This window comes from Microtus pennsylvanicus, chromosome 13 (genome assembly GCF_037038515.1).
Source record: "Microtus pennsylvanicus isolate mMicPen1 chromosome 13, mMicPen1.hap1, whole genome shotgun sequence".
NCBI lineage: Eukaryota > Metazoa > Chordata > Mammalia > Rodentia > Cricetidae > Microtus > Microtus pennsylvanicus.
The window spans coordinates 58,538,051-58,558,948 of NC_134591.1; the positions used below are offsets into that span (position 1 = coordinate 58,538,051).

At 49.6% G+C, this 20,898-nt stretch overlaps 1 protein-coding gene across 1 annotated transcript; it reads right to left on the bottom strand.

The window, feature by feature from the left end:
* Nucleotides 1-676: 676 nt before the first annotated feature.
* On the bottom strand, nucleotides 677-20,643 carry Tfap2e (transcription factor AP-2 epsilon). The gene is made up of 7 exons (XM_075945060.1): nucleotides 20,617-20,643; nucleotides 19,839-20,321; nucleotides 19,249-19,300; nucleotides 6,302-6,524; nucleotides 4,782-4,900; nucleotides 3,682-3,823; nucleotides 677-1,465 (listed from the first exon to the last, which is right to left on the bottom strand). Exons 1-7 carry the CDS (start codon nucleotides 20,641-20,643, stop codon nucleotides 1,183-1,185), a joined length of 1,329 nt encoding a protein of 442 aa, XP_075801175.1. The 3' UTR covers nucleotides 677-1,182.
* Nucleotides 20,644-20,898: the final 255 nt, after the last annotated feature.

Sequence of the window (20,898 nt, forward strand, 5' to 3'; positions counted from 1 at the left end):
AACAAAATTTTAAGAGCAGTTTTTTGGTTAATGACATCAATTAAAAAAATGGCTTTAGCTTTGAGATGATTACTGATAGCCATGCTGAACAAATTTAAATTGGACTAGCAGGGAGTGTTAGTGAGTTGGGAGTTGGAAGTAAGGAAACAGAGGAGAGGTGTCTTCCAAAGACTTTAATTGCAAAAGAAATAAGGAGGGTTTGTGTTTTGTAAGGTGAATCCTAGAATGTGCGTGCTTTAGGTACGGTCTAGAAGATTAAGTAGAGGGAAAGACTAATCAGGAAAGATGTCTGAAGAGTGAAATCCTTCAGATGAGAGCTGAGTCGGCGTTTGCCCCATTCAGGCACAGTCATCTGTATTCACGCTAGCACAGACTGTCTACCTACAACCATGGCAACACGCTGCATAGACCAAATAGGCCCAGCAAGTACAGTACATAGTATGTGAACCACCTTCACTTGACACACACACAAACAGCACGGCGATGTGACAAGGCATGTGGACCCCTGCCATCACGTTCAGAAGAACCTACTGTTGTCTAACTACCTCTCTTCACTTCTCACAGCCCTTCGTGAGCAAACACCCTCCATCACTGCCCAGGTGGACACATTGGGACATGAGCAGAAGTCAGTAAATGAACCTCCAACTCATTAGGATAAATACCTCATGCTGGACAATTTCAAATTTTCAAATTTAATTACATTGTACATAAATAAATAGGACAGACAGCAGGTCTGTGGTGTGCAGCCTGGGTTCAAGTTCTGTGATTTATGCTGTACCATCTTTGTTCCTCAGGGGCCTCTCCTGCCCACTCCTCCAAAGAGGATCCAAAGAGCCCACTGGGACCTCCTGCGGATTCCCCATTCTCTGGGGCTAGGGGATTCTGGAGTGGGGGTCACTAACTCCTCAGTAGCACCTCAGATTTGTTAATGGCGTCCCCTTGGGGCACCCACTGCTGCCCAGGCATCGCAGTGGGAAGGGTTCTGCCCCCTGAAGCAGACTTTTCCATGAGTTTCCTGTCATAGCCTTACCAGAAACCTTCCCTGACCCAACCAGGCTTCTGGATAAAAGTTCTCTCTCTGGCCTGCATGGAATTCCGCCTGTTAGTCTTTTCAGGGCCCCTGTAGCAGCCAAGGCCTTGTCTCAGGCATCGGGAGTCACTTCACTACAGAACAAGAGACGGTTACTTCCGATGCTTGGCATCCTTCTCTGAAGCCTTGGTTTCTCCATGCCCGCTGCCCGCGCTGCTTAGAAACATCTTGTCCAGTCCTTTGAGCGACTCCAGCAGGTAGTTCTGGAAGGCCGTGAGGGCAGCACAGATGGCAGGCCCCCCAAAGCCGTGAGTGATGAGACTGAAGTGTGTCAGACAGCTCTGTACCCCAGGGTCCAGGATGAGCGCTGGGCGACTGTTGCCCAGCGGCGAGCGGTCCTGAGCCATCAAGTCTGCAAACTCCTTGCAGATCTGCCTGTGGGAAGAGCAGTCAGAGGTTAAAGAACCAGGTTCCAAGCCAGGTGGTGCACGTCTTTAATCCCAGCATTTGGGAGGCAGAGGCAGGTGGATTTCTATGAGTTCGAGGCCAGCCTGGTCTACATGAGCTAGTTCCAGGACAGGCTCCCAAAGCTACAGAGAAACCCTGTCTCGAAAAGCCAAAAAAAAAAAAAAAAAAAGGAGGGGGGGGACGGACCAGATTCCAAACCCAGCAGGTGTCTCTGTGTAACCCTAGCTGTCCCAAAACACCCCTATGTAGACCAGGCGGGCCTCAAACTCACAAAGGTCTACCTGCCTCTGCCTCCTAAATGCTGGATTTAAAGACATGGACCACTTCACCCAGCAATTTACTGGATTCTTTATTTACACTATCCATACAATTTGACCTTCCTGACAAGTAACGATACCATTTTGCAAAAACCGAAACTGACTTTCACAGATGTTAGTTCAGCAGCTAAGTGCTGCACACTTGTGAACAACTCATGCTAATACCTTAATTTCTCTCCCTCAGATGTCCTGTCTACCTAATGCACGCAACTATTCCCTTAAACTTTCTGTGGTCTCTTCTTCCACCCCAAACAGTGCTTCATAGAACCTTATCTGTGAAACTAAGAACAGCCCAGAATCTGTGTTGCATAATTAAAATAGCAGCAATTATTGATGTACCATGTCCACTGTATATGTCATCTTAAATCATCCAACAGCTCTGTACCGTCATCCTCATCATACGGTTCCAGGCAAATGAGTGGCTAAGATTTGTGAAGCCTATGTGTGACTCAGGTCGGAGAATCCATCATCACTCATCCCTGTGTCTGGCCAAGCACCTTAGACAAACCAAGGTCCCCAGAGCCCTCAATGCAAGAGCTGACTCATATTCATGAATGAAGCGGCTCCTTTTGGGCAGGCTCCTCTAACTGCAAGAAGAACGCCTTCCAGGACTCTGTAATAAGCAGTCCTATGGGACTGAGTCCTTTGCTGCTTAAAGGGGGAAAGCCCCACGTGGAGGGCGGAGTTGTGATTTGAAGACCAAACCCACAAAATCAGCTGGCTAAAAGTTTGGTCCAGACTGGGGGGTCCTCCAAGGCATCTGGATTTAGCCTGCAGAAGAGGATTCTGAGCTCTGCATCTCTTCTAGCCCTTTCTTCCCACCTCTCAATGAGACTGTTGCCTTCCAAATGAATGTCTGTAGCCTTCTGGATTTTATCTATTGAAATCTTTCCTGAGATAAGGATGAAGATTGAGCCTTTGGGAGGTGATTAAGTCACGGACAGGGCTAGAACCCTAAAGACCAGTGGTTCTCAACTTCCTAACGCTGTGACCCTTTTAATACAATTCTCATGTTGTGATGACCCACACACACGCACATCATATATTTCGTGGCTACTTCATAACTAATTTGCTAGTTATGTATCATGATGTAAATATCTGATATGCAGGCTATTTGATATGTGAACCCCCAATGGGGTCACAACCCACAGGGTTGAGAACCACTGCCATAGGTGCCATTAATACCTTTGTGCTCCTTTACCACGTGGAGAATACAGCAAGATCAAGTGCTGTTTGTATGTTAGAAAACAGGCCCTCACCATATACAGATGCCGTGCCCTGGTCCTGAACAGCCTCCAGAACCGTGAGAAGTGAGCTGCTACCCAGCTGAGGGTATTTTATTAGAGTAACCCCTGGGGAAGATGAGAAGACCTGAAGTAGCAGCATGCGGTCAGTGGTGAGGGAGGTGGCAGTGGGACCTGCAGAGGGCTCAGATATGGCCTAAGGACTTAAGGAGAAAAGTCACAGAAGCAGAATAACCCCTGTGGACCCATGCCAGGGCCTGGGCTGGTCATGCCATAAAACCGTAAGGAAGTGTAGCACCCATACATGGGCTGCAAGCCTGCATATGACACTGTTTTTAATGTGTGCATATAATAGATGTTCACTTGTGGTGTCTGTGTGTTCCCTTGGAAGCTTGTGGGAGTGTTCATCAAAGTCTAAATGCGATGAACACGGTACCTAAAGATATCTACAAATACCCATGTATGCCTGTATGGCATGTACAAGTGTTCCCATGTGAACTTCAACAAGGAATCCAGCTGCCATGGTGCTGTATATGCTGTATGAACACGCGTGTAGTCATAGGTCTGACACGTGTATCTGCGTTGCATCCACGTTTGCCATGCGCAGTGCCGCCTCACTCACTTGGCAGCCAGCAGCATGCTCTTGCGGCTGTGCAGTTCCCCAGGGTCAGCGTGCTGTCGGCATAGGTACTCAGCAGCTGCCTTGGCTGGAAACTCTGTCTCACAGACATAACCAAAGTCCCGGGCCAGGTGTACAGCTTCTCCTGGGGAAAGAAGGGATGTTACTAGGTGTACCTCTGAAGACCAGAGCCTAGCATGTCTTAACCCCTGGCTAAGGAGTGTCCTGCTTCTGGAGATGCCCTCTCTGGTTTTTTCTCTTCGGTTCCAGCTTCATGTCCATCACCCTTGGCTCAGAGATGGAGCTGGGACCAATGTATATCCCAGAACCAGAGTCTAGGGTCAGCAACCTCTAGGGAAGAGGGATGCACCCCTCACCTACTTACCATATCCGAATACTGACCACTTGCCCCCCCGCCACACCCCAAGAACTCCACTGCATGTGCACATACATGCACAGACACATTAAAAAAAAAAAACAAACAGCCGGGCGGTGGTGGCGCACGCCTTTAATCCCAGCACTCGGGAGGCAGAGGCAGGCGGATCTCTGTGAGTTCGAGGCCAGCCTGGACTACAAGAGCTAGTTCCAGAACAGGAACCAAAAGCTACAGAGAAACCCTGTCTCGAAAAACAAAAAACAAAAAAAAAAAATAAAAAAAATAAAAAAAAAAAAACAAACAAAAAACGGTTAGCTCCAGAATTTCCCAGATACCAAAATAAGTGGGCGCTGAAATCCCTACATAAAGTGCCATGGTGTTTGCATATAAACCTGCTTGCATCCCCCTGTATGTTACAAATTGTCCCTTGGTAGCTTAAAATCCCTAATACTATATAGATGCTACGTATGTAAAGAGCTACATGCATCATTGGTAATAATGACCAAGAATGTCTGCATGTATGCAGCACAGGTGCAACTTTTCCAAATGTTTCGAAGCGTGGGTAATGAAATCCTCGGATGAGTTGACTGCCCATGCATATCACACATATACTTCTTTATACATGTGCCAGGACGGCAATGTTCACGGGCATAGCTAAACGATGCCCTCCTACCCTAGATGACATGTCCCCTCCCGTTCATATGCATGGTCTTCGGACCTTACTCACCTTCCACCAGGGAGGTCAGCAGAGTCACATTAGCTGCCTTCCGACGGCCAGCTGGCAGGTTGAGCCCGATCTTCTCCAGTCGCTCCCGCAGACACCGGCCCCCATTCTTGGACTTGGCCCTTAACACACAGACAGACAGACACACAGCTATGAGATGAGAGAGCCGCCTACAGGCTAAGTGACTCCCAAGGACCTTCCTTGTTTCTATAGCAGCCCCTGTTAAGGCTTGGGTGTAGCCATGACCTTGGGGTCTCTGAGCAAATCCTAACCTGTCCCAACTTCCATTGTGCAGTCAGGATTGGATAAGAAGCAGCACCCCACTGTAAGAGTCTTCGCCCCAGGCCTCTCAATAGCAGGGGGAGCCCAGGGTGGGAAGGACAGGGTAGCATCTGAGGCTCCTTCTTCCCCACCTTAGCACATTTGCTGGGGACACATAAAACTGTACAGAGACACACAGGGACGACAAACACAAGGAGGCACAACTATATACCAAGTCAGCCACATATACACAGATGAACCCACCCTCAGTGTCTCCAAGAATGGAGACACATAAGTAACATTAGAGACATACAGACATGAACACCAAGGAACATGCAGAGACACGTGCACATCAGGATCCCAGAGATGTGCACACAATCCCAGGGACTTAACACAGGTCCATACGGGACATTCGGAGATCAAGAGTTTGGACAGCCCTGGTTGCACTAATGTGGCCACACACACACACACACACACACAGAGATACACACATGTAAACAACTAGCTGCATAGAAAAAAGGAAAAATTATGAGAGAAGAATAAAGAAAAAAAAGAAGCGGGGCAGTGGTGGCGCACACCTTTAATCCCAGCACTCTGGAGGCAGAGGCGGGTGGAGCTCTGTGAGTTCACAGCCAGCCTGGTCTACAGAGCTAGTTCCAGGACAGCTAGGGCTACACAGAGAAACCCTGTCTCGGAGCAGGGGAGGGGGGCAATAAACAGGTGCACATGCATGTACAGGGAACCCACTGTAGACCACACATTCCCAACTAATGCAGAACCTCACCCTGGTAAAACCCACTCTTGGCCATCATACCACACAAACACATGCAGTCCTTAGGTCATTACAGCTTATCCCTGAAGCAGATCCCCTGCCGAGACACAAGCACATGCAGAGAGAAAAACATGGCCCATCCTGCTGCTCACTCCAAACTCACACCAATGAGGCCTGTGCTGCCCTGGGGAAGAGCTAAGGCAAGAGCCACTCTTCCCAGAACCAGCCCTGCCCAGCCTACTTAATCTTTTTCTTTGTCTTCATTCTCTGCCCCTGCTCAGTCTCAGACCCAACAACTCAAGGGAGGTGCCGGGACCTCGGCCAGCCACCCCAGACCATGTACCATCCTGAGTCTCTAGGCACTGCTCTATCAGAGAAACTGAGGCGGGGATGATGTCGGGGCCTGGAGTGAGGCTCTGATGCTGTGAGGTCTAGAGAGACGAAAGATTTTGGCTGGGGTCTGTGTAGGGTTGTGGGCTGGCCTTCCTACCTTCGGAGGACACCCCCCAGGAGGGAGGCGTTGAGGCACTCTGGAGGTGAGAGTCGCCGCTGCACCTCCCCCACGGTCACCTTGTACTTGGATGTTGAGCTGAGCAACGACAGCCGGCCAGGCACGGAGCAGAAGACGTCACTGGGGTTGCTGATGCCGCCAACCAGGCTGTCTTTGGCCAGGGAGAGGGCGGAGAGGCTGCCGGCTTTGGAGGGAATGGGGACTGTGGAGCAGAAGAAGCAAGAGGAGAGAGAGGGGACACCGAGTCAGCGACCGACCCACCGACCGCAGGACAGGCGTCGTCAGCTGTGACGCAGGCAGGCTGACGCACCACCCACCAGCTGTGGATGTTGAAGGATTCCAACACTTTGCAGAGGGAGGGTTCTAATACCCCTGCTTTACAAAGGGAGAAACGGAGGCACAGTGGGATGGAAGTAACAGACCCAAGTAAGTTGATGGGCGCAACTCTGTACCCTGAGCTGTCTGGCTCTTGCCCTGGTACCCCCTTCCTGAGTCCGCTGGTTCCCTCTTAAAGCTTGGCGTCAGCCAGGTGGTGCTATCATCAGTTTTTCTCTGGACACGAGGAAAAGGGCTCTAAGATGAGGCGGGATTCCTGAATCCCTGTGACAGAGTTAGGAAATCTCCCAGATTCCCAAGTCCCCTTCTCTACTATGAATCTCACCCTCTCATCCTGGGGGTTTTGGAGTCCCACGTGCTGGAAACAGGAGGTTAGGGCCCCAGGAGCCCTCCAGCTTTTCCCCTCCCTTCCAGGTCCCGAAGACAGGGAATAAGGGTCTGTGTGCCCCACAACACCCTCTCCTAAATGTTCTCTGTGTAGGGCAAGGAGGGGAACACAGAGAATGCACTAAACTCTTGACTCGGAAAGCAAGTTCTCCTGCCAGACAGGTGGCGCACGCCTTCTCCCATCAGTTGGGAGGCAGAGGCAGGCAGATCTCTGTCAGTTCGAGACCAGCCTGGTCTACACGGCGAGATTCAGGCCAGCCAGAGCTGTTCCACAGAGAAACCCTGGCTTGAAAAACCAAAAAATAAAAAAATAATAAATAAAATAAAATAAAGAAAGGAAATTCTCCATGCATGGACCCCATCTCCCTTCTTAATTGCAGAGGAAGGAAGGGGTCAGGCAAGCACTTCTTTGGAGGCCTCTTGGTTTCCTCATTCAAGGTCATGAGGCCTTGGTGGAGAAGGCCTGTGTGTGGTGGGAGTAGAAATCCATGGAGAGTCTGAGTTGGAATACTGAGCACCTCCTGCTACATGCATTCAGATTATACCTCACCCCTCGAACCTTTGGGACAGTCCATGATGGGGCTGTTGTTCCCATTCTACGGATGGGGAGACAGAAGCCCAAAAGGTGAGATCGTCTAGTTGGCAGACTGAGCTAGCAGCAAACCCAGGACCAGGGTCTCAAAGGCAGGGCCCTTAGCCTTGCTATTACTGAGAAAATACTTTGCCAGCTCCCTCAAGCCAAGAAGTCCTAGACCTCAAGATTACAGAGATTAAAGAGAACCTGATCCCAAGACGGCACAACCCCAACATTTTCCCTCCTGGGAGAATCAATCCTACCTGGCTTCAGCCAGAAACCTCTGTAATTCTAGTCTTCTGTGCTACACTCCACACAGGGCCATGTCCTGCGGCTTCCATTCTCACCTGCCTGAGAAGCAGGCCCTCCTCCCATGCACACAGACACTTATCTGCACAGCCCTTGCTCTGGTCTCCCTGCCATAGTCTAGAGGGTCTTTCTGAACCATGGATCACTCCATAGCCTGCAACCTGCCTGGCTAGCTCCCTGAGAATCAGATCCTAGCCCATAACCAGATAGGATGATGCTCTTTGGTTTTGCTTTATTCTTTTGGCATTTTGCTCTTTGGGGGCCTGCCATCAGCTCCCAACAATCACACAGAGACTTATTCTTTCTTATAAATGCCTGGCTTTAGTTAGGCTTTTTTCTAACTTACTTTCTTTCTTTCTTTCTTTCTTTCTTTCTTTCTTTCTTTCTTGCCTCAAACTAGCTCACACTAGTTTCACCTGCCTCTGCCTCCTGAATGTTGGAATTAAAGGTGTGCGCCGCCACCACCACCTGGCCTAGCCAGCCTTTCTTTTTTTTTCTAAATATTTATTTATTATGTATACAATATTCCATCTGTGTATATGCCTGCAGGCCAGAAGAGGGCACCAGACCCCATTACAGATGGTTGTGAGCCACCATGTGGTTGCTGGAATCCAACTCAGGACCTTTGGAAGAGCAGACAATGCTCTTAACCACTGAGCCATCTCTCCAGCCCCAGCTTTTCTTAATTTAATCATCCCATCTACCTTTTGCCACTGGGTTTTGTCTTTCTCTATTCTATATACCTTTCTTTTTTTTTCTATTTTATTTATTTATTTATTTATTTATTTATTTTGGTTTTTCGAGACAGGGTTTCTCTGTGGCTTTGGAGCCTGTCCTGGAGCTAGCTCTGTAGACCAGGCTGGTCTCGAACTCACAGAGATCCGCCTGACTCTGCCTCCCGAGTGCTGGGATTTTAGGCATGCGCCACCATCGCCCGGCCTATATACCTTTCTTTATTTCTTACTCTGTGATTTGCTGTGTGTCTGGGTGGCTGGCCCCTGGCGTCCTCCTCTCCTCCTTTTTCCTCCTTTTTTCGCTCCCTCTCTTCTCTTCTATTCATTCTCTCTGCCTGGCAACCCTGCCCATCCCTCAGCTCTTTATTAGGCCAATTGGGTGTTTTAGGCAAGCAAAGTAACATAGCTTCACAGAGTTAAACAAATATGACATAAAAGAATGCAACACAGCCAGGCGGTGGTGGTGGCGCACGCCTTTAATCCCAGCACTCAGGAGGCAAAGGCAGGTGGATCTCTGTGAGTTCAAGGCCAGCCTGATCTACGGAGCTAGTTCCAGAATCCAAAAAAAAAAAAAAAGCAACACTCTTTGCATCATTAAACAAATCTTCCAGAGCATAAACAAATGTAACACATCTTCAACTAACAGTGCACAACGGCCCTCATTTGTCCTTTAGGCTCTATACTAAGAACTGACCCATAGGAACATAATTTGAGGCACAGCATTAAAAAGTAATAGGCAGAGCAGTGGTGGCACACGATTTTCATCCCAGAATTTGGGAGGCAGGCGGATCTCAAGTTCAGGGCCAGCCTGGTCTGTAGAGTGATTTCCAGGAAAGCCAGGGCTACATAAAGAAACCCTGTCTCAAACAAACAAAGTAATGAGGGGCTAGAGAGATGGCACAGTGGTTAGGAGTACTGGCTGCTCTTATACTGGACCTGGGTTCATTTCCCGGCACCCAATGGCGGCTAATAGCCATCTTTAACTCCAGGTCCATTGGCTCCAATGTCATTTTCTGGCTTTCTAGGCTCTGCACGCATATGGCACATGTACAAACAGACAGGAACACACTCATACACATAAATAAAAATAAGTCTTTAAAAAGAAGAAAACGAGACCCTGGCGAGGTGGCACACACCTTTCAATCCCAGCATTCGGGAAGCAGAGGCAGGCAAATGGGTCCCTGTGAGTCCCGGACCAGCCAGTAATACAGAGTGAGACCCTGTCTCAAAATAAACAAATAAATAGAACAGAGAAATAAGAGATTCGTGTCAATATAGTCAATAGTATACAAGGGCTTAGCTATTTTATTTATCCTAATCAGAACTACAGTAATTTCAACATGCAGTCAATATTTAAAAACTCATTATTGAAAGTGCTGGAGAGATGACTCAGTGGTTAGAGCACTGGCTGCTCTTCCAGAGGTCCTGGGTTCAATTCTTAGCACCTCCATGCTAGCTCACAACTGTCTGTAACTCCAGTTCCAGGATGTCTGACACCTTCGCACCAATGCACATAAAATTAAATAAATTGTTTAAAAGTAATAATAGATTAAAAAATGAGATATATTGCATTTTTTTTCTTTGTATCTAGTCTTCAAAATCCAATACAGTTTATACATACAGCCTACCTCCATTCAGGCCGGTCCCTTTTCAAATACCCATAGTTTTATGCGTTTTGTGGCAAGCGGGCCACCGTGGTGGGTAGCACAGCCCCAGACTTCTAAAGTTGAGGTCATACGCTATACCCACATAAAGGAGAAGTGGGATCAGGAGAGACCCTCGCCTGGCCTGGAGAAGGCCCCTGCCTGGCCCCTGCCATCGGCAGAACTTGCTCCCCGGGACACAGACACAACATTCTTCTCTCAAGCCCCACCTCACTCAACCTCGGCTTCAGCACCATTTTGTGGGCAGTTTGCTGCCCCGCTTCCACCTCAGCCCCTTGTATACCCGACCCCATCCTTACAGCTCTCAATGTCCTTGTCTGTTTCCACAGCTGCCTTCCCGCCAGCTAGGAGTCTGTGGGGGGCGGGGCCTCGGCACAGGGAGCCATCCGTGAATGTGGATAGAAACTGATGGCCACCATGCAAATGTCTTTTCTTCCCCCAGTCCAGAAGATCTTACCCAGGCCCTCGCAATGCTAAGCAAACCCTTTGCCACTGACCTATATTCCTACTTGCCCATGTATGTATTTACTTAGAAAACGGTCTTACTAAGTTACTCAGTCTCCTGTGCCACGAAAGCCTGATGGGCATTTTACATCTTTGTTTATTGTGTGTCCACACGCACATGCGTGTGTCACGGCTTGTGTGTGGAGAGCAGAGGCCAACTGTCAGGAGCTGATTCTGTCTTTCTTAGGGATCAAACTCAGATCAGCAGGTTTAGAGGCCACCTTTTCCTGCGGAGCCCTCTCACCGACTCCTGCTTGTTTGTTTGTTTACTGTAGAGATAGGGTCTCATTATACTGCTCTGGGTGGCCCGGAACTTGATGTGTAGACCAGGCTGGTCTTGAAATTATAGAGATCCACCTGCTGTGAGTACTGGGACTCAAGGCATGTGCCGCTACACCTGCAATCCTGAGGGTTTTTTTTTTTAAAATATAAAGTCATATGTAAAAGATGAAAAAGAGAAGCAAAATCCATGATGAACAAGATCTCAGAATTCCAAATAAAGGCAGAGCTGCTTTGTTCCTGCTCTCCCTGATCACAACCTTGCCCCAGAGTGAGGAACAAGGGTTTTCCAGGGACACCAAAACTGGACAAGCAAGTAGGTACTGCCTCTCCCCACCTATTTCTCCAGCCGTGTGTGTGTGTGTGTGTGTGTGTGTGTGTGAGAGAGAGAGAGAGAGAGAGAGAGAGAGAGAGAGCAACTGTGCCCATGTCACCTAGGGTAACAGAACTTTTCTGTAGCTTGATTTTTGTGGTCCCATAGCTCCAAACACATTTGTCATAGAAATGGGCATTATATATTCTATACATCAAACTTGTCTTTAAAAGATGAAAACTGGCCAGCCAGTGATGGTGTACACCTTTAATCCCATCACTTGGGAAGCAGAGGCAGGTGGATTTCTGTGAGTTCAAGGCCAGACTGGTCCACAAAGATAATTCTAGGATAGCCAGAGCTACACAGAGAAACCCTGTCTCAAAATAAACAAGCAAACAAACAAAGAAAAGATGAAAGGAAGAAAACTGTGGACAGGTGAGATGGCTCCGTGGATAAAACTGTTTGCAGCACAAGCCTGATGACCTGAGTTTGATTCCCAAAACTCACATACAGAACTGGATGTAGTGGCATGCATCTGTCACTCAGCGCTCCTATGAATAACTAGAAGGTGAGACAAGGAGAATCACCTGGGAGCTCGCGTACCAGCTAACTTGGAGTTTGCTTTGAAGAGGCAGAAACCATACCTTTAATCCAAGCACTCAGGAAAGCAGAGGCAAGTGGATCTCCATGAGTTTGTGGCCAGCCTGGTCTACCTAGTGAGTTCCAGGACAGCCAGAGATAAAAATAGTGAGACCTTGTCATGATAAAAACAAAACAAAAAACAAACAAAGAAAAAAGAAACCAGAGAGTCTCAACAAGGTAGAATGTAAGAACTGGCTCCCAAAATTTGTCATGTGACTTCTACACATGTCCCCATGGCATGAATGTGCCAGCATGTGTGCACACACACACCACACACACACAAGTGCACACACACACACAAATGTGACTGTCCTCCCTCCATGACGCCTAGCCAGAGGGCAGTGTCAGGAGAATGGGAAGGCCAGAAGTTTTTCTCTTTCACAGAGCTATTACTAAAGCCTGGTGTCCCCTAAGGCCAGGCCCTGTGAGATGGGAGAAAGACCAAGGCTTTGTGGACCACTTAGCACAGGTTACAAAACTAAGTGTGCACAAGAACAGCATTTCCTGCTGGGAATAGGGACACACGCCTTTAATTCCAACCACCAAGAGGCAGAATTGTGAGTTCAAGGCTGGTGTATACCCTACCTCAAATAAAAATAAATAAAACAAAATGAAAACAACAACAACAATGTTTCCTTACGGTAGGTCCAGCAATAAGGGTGAGACATCAGGTAACATGCTGTTTGCCCTCATGCGCACAGGGCCGACCCCAGCACAGAGACTCCCGAAGCCAAAGTGGTCTGACCCTGGTGCTGCCCACCGTTCATGGGAAGTCATTCACATCTTAAGACTCAGGTCAACAACACAAGGGCTCCTAGTTACTTGACCTGTCGGGCAAGACACTCACCTCCAAATCCCAACTCTTTGCCAAGTAGTAGACTCTGTCTGCAATGGACAGTTCTAGAGAGTGTGCTAAAGCTGGGCAGTGGTGGCGCATGCCATTAATTCCAGCACTTGGGAGGCAGAGGCAGGCAGATCTCTGTGAGTTCGAGGCCAGCCTGGTCTACAGAGCGAGTTCCAGGATGGCCAGGGCTGTTACACAGAGAAACCCTGTCTCTAAAAAACAAAACAAAAAAAAAAACAAAACAAAAAGGAAAAGTAAGAAAGAAAATAGAGAGAAAGAAAGTGTGTCAATGTTACAGTTCCTTCTAGAAGAAAATATAGGATAAAACTTTCTAGACCTTGAGTTGGGCAAAGACAAAGAATTCCCAGTCACGATACCCAAAATACAACAGATAAGAGAAAACAATTATATGTTGGACATCATTGAAATTCAAAAACTTTTGTATTTAAGAAAATAAAAACACGGCCAGGCATGGTGGATGCACACTGTCATCTCAGCACGTGGAAGAGGTGGTAGGATAGAAAGTTTGCGGCCAGTCTGGGCAACATAGCAGAAATTCTGTCAAAAAAATCTCAGGCTTGGGCGGGAGAGTTGGCTCAGCAATTAAGAGCGCTGGCTGCTCTTCCAGAGGACCAGGGTTCAATTCCCAGCACCCACATCACAGGAAGAGCCATCTATAATACCCCCTTCTGGCTGTTGTGGGCACTGCGTGAATGTGGTGCACAGACCTAATACAGGCAAAATATCCATATACATTAAAAAATTAAAAACAGCCGGGCGGTGGTGGCGCACGCCTTTAATCCCAGCACTCAGGAGGCAGAGGCAGGCAGATCTCTGTGAGTTCGAGACCAGCCTGGTCTACAAGAGCTAGTTCCAGGACAGGCTCCAAAACCACAGAGAAACCCTGTCTCGAAAAAAACCAAAAAAAAAAAAATTAAAAACAAAAAAGCAAAAGAAACCTAGGTCTCCAGGGCTGGAGAGATGGTTCAGCAGTTAAGAGGACATAATGCAAAAATGCACCTGCATTTTGTGAAGATACACATATACATATAACATAATCTTAAAAGAAACAAAGGCTCAGGGCTGAGGATGCAGTTTAGTGGCAGAGTTTTGGCTGAGCACACAAGGCTGTGAACTCCATCTCCAGAATAAAAAAGAGGAGGAGGAAGGGGGAAGGGAAGACTCATAGACAGGAGGAAAATGTCTAAAGACACTTCATTAAAAAGAATAAGATAACTGGCCATTAAACACATGAAAAATACTTAACACCAGTAGTCATTAGGAAAACGCAAATTAAAGCAACATGGAGACTCTAGATGGTTTAATAAAAGGATGCTATGAAGTGTGAGGGTGTGGAGAAACTGAAGCACACACACAGTACTGGTAGGGATGTAAAACAATCCAACCACTTCAGGAAGCGGCCAAGCCTTCCTTCCCATCTTTCCTTTTCTCCATCCCCTCCTCTCTCCCTTCTATCCCTCCTAGGATGGATTCCACTTATTATAAGTTTCTTGACAATTAAACATAAATGGACCGGGGCCTGGACAGAAGGCTCGGTGGGTAAAAGGCTCTGGTCATGGAACATAATAGTGACCAGAGTTCAGTGCTCAGTGTCAACACAGCAAAAGGAGAGAACCAGCTTCTGCAAGCTGTCCTCTAACTGTGCATCCATGGCACACACATACACCCATGCACACTCCTCTGATTGATAAATAAATAATAAATAAAATGGCCACAGAGGGCAGCAATTCCATCCACAGCTCCCAAGAAGGTTAAAATGAAAGTCACTCAGAGAAATAGTACAACATTACTCAGCAATACAAATCCAAACAACAAAAACAAAATACAAACCCAGTATCTGACATATCTGTAATACGTTACAGTGGAGACAAATCCTGGAAACATTTGCTAAAAGAACCAAGATGCAAACAAACCTAGATGCATATCCACATATCCATAGGGCATTCCAGAATATGCAAATTTGTGGAGCAAAAGCAGATCAGGCATTGCCCAAGGTTTGAGGCAAGAACAAGGAGTAACTACAGACAGGAATAAAGGTGCTTTGAGGGGTGACAGATGTGTCTCAGATGGGTTGTGGTCATGATTATACAACTCTATACACTTATTCTTTTTTTAAAAAATCATTAAATTGGATGGTGAGTCGCTTGGTGAGGAAGGGAACTGGCACCAAACCTGGTGACCTGGATTTGATCCCTGAAACTCGCAGGGTGAAAGGAGAGAACCAACCCCCACAAAACACAAAATAAATGAATAAATATAAAAAAATGAAACCATTAAATTGAGCTTGGCGATGTTGGCACACACCTTAAATTCTTTTTTTTGTTTTGTTTTGTTTTTTGAGATAGGGTTTCTCTGTGGTTTTGGAGCCTGTCCTGGAACTAGCTCTGTAGACCAGGCTGGTCTCGAACTCACAGAGATCCGCCTGCCTCTGCCTCCCAAGTGCTGGGATTAAAGGCGTGCGCCACCACCGCCCGGCTTACACACTTTAAATTCTAATGTACTCTATGGTCCCTACTATCCTCAGGAAAATTTAAAATTATTTCTGTATGTGCAATAATTCTTTCTTGCCTTACAGGGTGAAAGTCTTAGCAGACAAATGAAGAAGAGCTATGGAAATGCTGAGCTAGATTCTGATTTCATGTAAAAATTGAATAGCTCATCATGGATTTGTTTCCATTAGTCTCAATTTTTAAACGACACATTAAGGTATTTCTTACCAGGCCAGGAAGCTGGCTGTCCAGGCTGAGAACGTGAGTTTGATCCCTGGAACCGGCATAAAGGTGGAAAGAGAGAACCTCCTGTAAACTGATTTTTGACTTCCCCACCTGCCTACACACATACACACATAAATGAATAAAAATGCATACTGGCCAGGCTGTGGTGGCACACTCCTTTTAATCCCAGCACTTGGGACACAGAGGCAGATGGATCTTCGTGAGTTCGAGGTCAGCCTGAGCTACAGAGTGAGTTCCAGGACAGTCAGGGCGAACAAACAAAAGCCAAAAATCAAAATCCAAAGGGAGAAAAAAGTGGTTTCCGAAAGAAACTTCTTGTGGAGGAGGGGCTTATGAGGCACCAACCAGCCTGAAGAACTTTGGGTAGTTAATGGTTGCTGAGGCAGGGAGTAGCTAACAGGGCACACACACACACTTGCAGGCAGTCATCACTGAACGAATTGGACAGGATTTTTCTGTGCTCTTCTTAGTTGTCTTGAAACTCACAGAGATCTGCCTGCCTCTGCCTCTGCCTCCTAGGAGCTGGGATTAAAGACACTAGGCCTCCAGGGCATTTCTGATCTCTCTACACCACTCCATTTTTTTTTTTTTTTTTTTGGTTTTTCGAGACAGGGTTTCTCTGTAGCTTTGGAGCCCATCCTGGAACTCCCTTGGTAGACCAAGCTGGCCTCGAACTCACAGAGATCCGCCTGTCTCTGCCTCCCAAGTGCTGGGATTACAGGCGTGCGCCACCACCGCCCGGCACCACTCCATTTTAATTTCCACAACACCTCCTCTTTTCCGTTTTTTCACAGGTAAAGCGCTTGTGAGGCTGTGCTGTAGTGCCAGGAAGTAACGGTGCCCTTTCTATATCCTCTGTCCCAGCGTGCTCAGACTTCAAAACCCAGCACCAAGCGCCTTACAAATGCTTGTCCTTTAGGAAGCTTCTCAACTTCTCTCTCCTGTGAGCTCGCAGGACAGACACCCCACCCTCTCGGCTGGAAAATACTACGGAGCATCGCCTTCTCCCCTCCAGTCGTCCCTGCGGAGTCTGCGATAGATTGTAAAACTGGAGGCGACAGCTGTGCGCAGAAAATGGAGCGCTACTCTTTGCCCTGCGGTTTCTTCAGAGTAATCGACCACCACCAACCCACAAGGTGGCTGCAATGGGCGGACCTAGAAGTCGGGGTGAGGGAGACACCCCTGTCCCCTCCTCTCCAGGACAAGTGCCTGTAGTCCGCAAAGATGTACCTCTCAGATCTGGGCTGTGAGACTGTCCAGGCCCCAGTGCCTTGCAGCACCGGTGAGATGGACCCCCGAGGCCCCCCACATCCGGAGGAGGAGGGCCAATCCTGCCGGCGGTGGGGCAGGAGCTGCAAGGGTTTAGCGTGCCAGACCCCAGTCCCTAGCGGTGTAAACTCCCTCCACCCCAGGACGCTTCAGGGCTCTGAGATCGACTTTCCCTAAGAAAGGGCTTAGGCGCTAGGTGGTCGCTCACAGCACCAGAGTGTTTGGAAACCACCAGATAACATTGGAAGGACCAACATCGGGTCTAACCCGCCGTCTCTTGCCCTGCAACCCGCAAAGTCGAGTCCCGCGTTGGCCATGAATAACCCGGCAAAAGCAAAAATAAAACCTGAGTGTTGCGAGGCTCCCCCAGGGAACACGGTCTGGTGACAGCACCGCTTGCCTCACCAAAGCCGGTCTTCTTAGGGTGGACTGTGGGAGGCCGCTGTCCCTTGGCATGGACACCCTTTTTTCTTTTAGAGACCCCCTGGGCAGCAGACCTCCATGCTGGCCGCGGGTCAGGCTTTCTTCCGCAGATTGCCCCCCACCCCCGGCTCTGTTCTCTCCCTTCCCACAGTGCCTCAGGCTGTGACTTGAGGATCCCTCGGTTTGAGTTAGTTTCCGCGGGTGCTGCAGCTCACTCCCCGTGGCCACAGACTAGTAAGCACTGCTGTCTCCCGGATGTGGACTTTCAGATCAGGGAAGCCCTGCTAGGCTCCAGGAACCCACAGGGAACTCTCAGACCAACAGCAGATTTTTCTATCTGAAAATACCAGAGTCCCTTCCCCAAATAAAGGACTTGGGTGTGTCTAGGGAGTCAGGGAACCGGGGTTCCCTGCCCTTGAGCTAGGCAGGAGCCAAGATCTGGGGCCTTGCAAAGAGCCCAGGGGCAGGTTATTGTAGAATCCAATCCCAACTTTCCCTTCTACCAGGTCAAAACAAGAGTTGTCCAGGAAGCCAACAAAGTGCAGATAGCAAAACGCTGGTGAGGGGGAAAGTGGGTCCTCAGCATCTTCCCTGTACTCCCAGCTTCTGGTGACAATACCAGATTCCTGAAGGCACCCTTCACCAAGTTCTAGGAGGTGTGATCTCTCACCCCCCTAATTCCATACCTAGCTCTAATTCCTGGAAGTCCAGCCCCTTCTATGTCTCCACTCCCACGGCAAGCCTCCTCTGAGAACCTATGCAGGGCAAAAAGCTTGGGCTTGAATTCACTTGTTTGAAAAACAGCTCTGGCCAAATCCTGCGGGAGGTGCGGGAGGTGCGCCTGCCCTCCGGCACTACAGGCTCCTATGTGCCTCTGAATTCCTTTGGGCACTCACCCCAAATCTAAGGAGCTTGCCCACGGCCTGGTTCTCTCTGTTTCTGTCTAATTTGCCTCTTTCTCACCTTTCCTTGGCAAGATCAGAACTTGGTCTTCAGGCTGGAAAATCCATTCAAGAGGTGTCTTACACCTCTGCCTTTTACGAGTATAAAAAGACACACAGATATGGGAGGCAAACAAAACAAAATGAAACCACCAAGGAGAGGGCCTGACAGCCTTAGAACGCCTCGAATATCAATGATAAATTTCAGGACACATGGCAGGTACACAGAGAACTCCAAGCACAAAATATATATCCCAGTACACACAGATACAAATCACAAACACACTTGCAAGACACACTGCTGCCTAGAAGAGGAACAGTCTACACAGAACCCTGAGCCCAGAGATGCAGACCTCCCGGGGGACAGCAGGTCTGCCCCGGAGCACACTGCCCAACGCAGTTCCTCCAATCCTAAATGCTTTAGGAGCCTTCAACTCCAAGAAAATCCCCCAGCCCTGGGAGGTGGGGAGGATGCAAGGCCCGCTGAGGTTCTGCTGGGAAGAAAGGAGCAGAAAGTATTTGCCAGGCTCCAAAGTGTTAAAGCTCAATAAAATGGAAATCATTGAACAAAATGTGTGGGAACAGCACTCCCATTCCCATTCCTTAGGAAACAGGGAAGTGGTTTAACTCGTTCTACAAATAAACTCCAGATCCACAAAAAAAAAAAAAAAAAAAAAAAAAAAACAAAACAAAAAACGCCCTCCTTTCCCAGAGGAGAGGCAGTGCAGTTGTAGCTTAGAGAGTGCGGCCCACCTCCGGAGGCAAACTCCTGAGTAAAATCGTCCAGCTAGCGCCACTAGCCTTCTCCTGAGCTGAGAAGGATATTCCGTGGCCACTGAGCCTGGTGACGTACAGGAAACAACGGCCAGGGAGAAGAAAATGGGTCTGTGCGGCCTGGGGCCTGCACCATCACGCCCGGCTCTGCCCTGGAAGTTGCACACCATTCCTTACCTTTCTTGATCACGGATTGGTCCAGGAGGCTCATTCCCGGGTCGTCTAGCGCCTGCAAATAGAAGAGGATGACAGTAAGGGTGCTCAAGGACCTAGTCAGCTGTCGCTTCCCAAGCCTGGCTTGCCCCTTAGTCCACGTCTGCTCCGCCCTATGCTCACCACCGGCTGCCTGAGGCGGCTACCAGGAGGACGGGCGGGACCAGCAATCGCTTGGGCTCGGCACCATCTGCGCCCAAGAAGCAGTCCTGCCTGGGTGATCTCCTTGTCTTAGACAGACAACTACTGAGCCTCTCTAAACCCCAGCCTAGGCTGCTCCAGAAAACTGGGGCTGGGCGTGGATGCCCAACGTGGCTCAGTCCCACAGTAGGGAGAGAAAGAAGTGATTTCAAGAGGGTTGCTGCTTTCTACTCAGTTTCCAGGCCGCCTTTTTGCCAGACAGCACCTAGCCAAGGACTTCCTGACAGAGGCACAAATGTAAAGTTGCAGCTGGGAGAAGAGTCCCGGGATCCTGCTTTTGTCATTTTTTTGTTTCCAGCCAGGATGCTAAATCGCTGCCCATCCCGGCCCATCCCAGGCCCTTCTGGTCTCACCTGCAGTTCCTCCAGGCCGGGGGGCGCCGCTAGCCCGGGAAGACCAAGGGGAGTATCTGCCAGGCCGTGCGCGCCGTCGGCGAGGCTGTGCAGGAGTCGGGGTACCGCGGCAGCGTAGTCTCTGCGCGGGTCGAGGCCCAGAGCGCGGGCGGGTGGCGCCAGCAAGCCAGGCTGCTCGTCGTGGGCGCGGGTGGCAGCGCGGGGCGCGGCCCAGGCAGCCTGCGGGGGCTGCGGCTGTGCCAGGGGTGCTAGACCGCCGTAAGGGTCTGCAGCCAGGTGCGGAAAGGCGGCGGTGGCGTCAGGGCCCTGGCCGTAGGGCAGCGGCGGCTGTGGGTAGGGTGGCGGGAAGTAAGGAGGCTGAAAGTCCGCGGCGGCAGAGGCGGCGGGCGTGTGGCACAGTGGCGGTGCGGGTCCATAAGCCGCCTGGGGCAGAGATGACAGGCGGGTCCCGCCAGCCGCTGCGCCCAGCCCGTCGGGGCGCTCCTGCAGAAGGAGAGGCGTGTGTTAGGCGAGCCATTAGAGGCTAAAAAGACACCAGCCCGCGAGGTGCCCCTCAGCTCGCGAGGGTCCTGCTGCTGTCCACGAGTGAATGCCCTGCGGGCAGAACTCCCAGACTGGGGACCTTGGGGCTCCTGCCACCACTTTCTCAGCCTGGCAGAGGCCCTGCGTCACCCTTCCCTCGCGATTTCGTTGGCGCAGGGGGTAGGAGGTCTGAAAGTTCCAGTACCCAGGTTCCTCGATCCCCCACTCCCCGCCGAGTGTGCCCGGGACTACTCACCATGGCGGAGTAAGCGTGCACCAGCATGGGGAGGGTAGTGTGGGGCGTGAGGCGTGGCAGCAACACAGCCCTCGTCCGACGGCACTGCAAGAACTCAAGCCCGGAGCCCTCACAGCCCGCGGGGTTCACTGTCTGGTAGCTGGGTGGAACCTAGTCGGGAGCCCAGCGGGTGTGGGGTTCTCAGTGGTGGGTGCCCGCGGGTGGGTCCATGGAGGAGGAACGTAAGGGAGCTGAGCGCACTTGAAAAAAGTCGGTCAGCGGGTGCCCAGAGCCCGCCCTTCT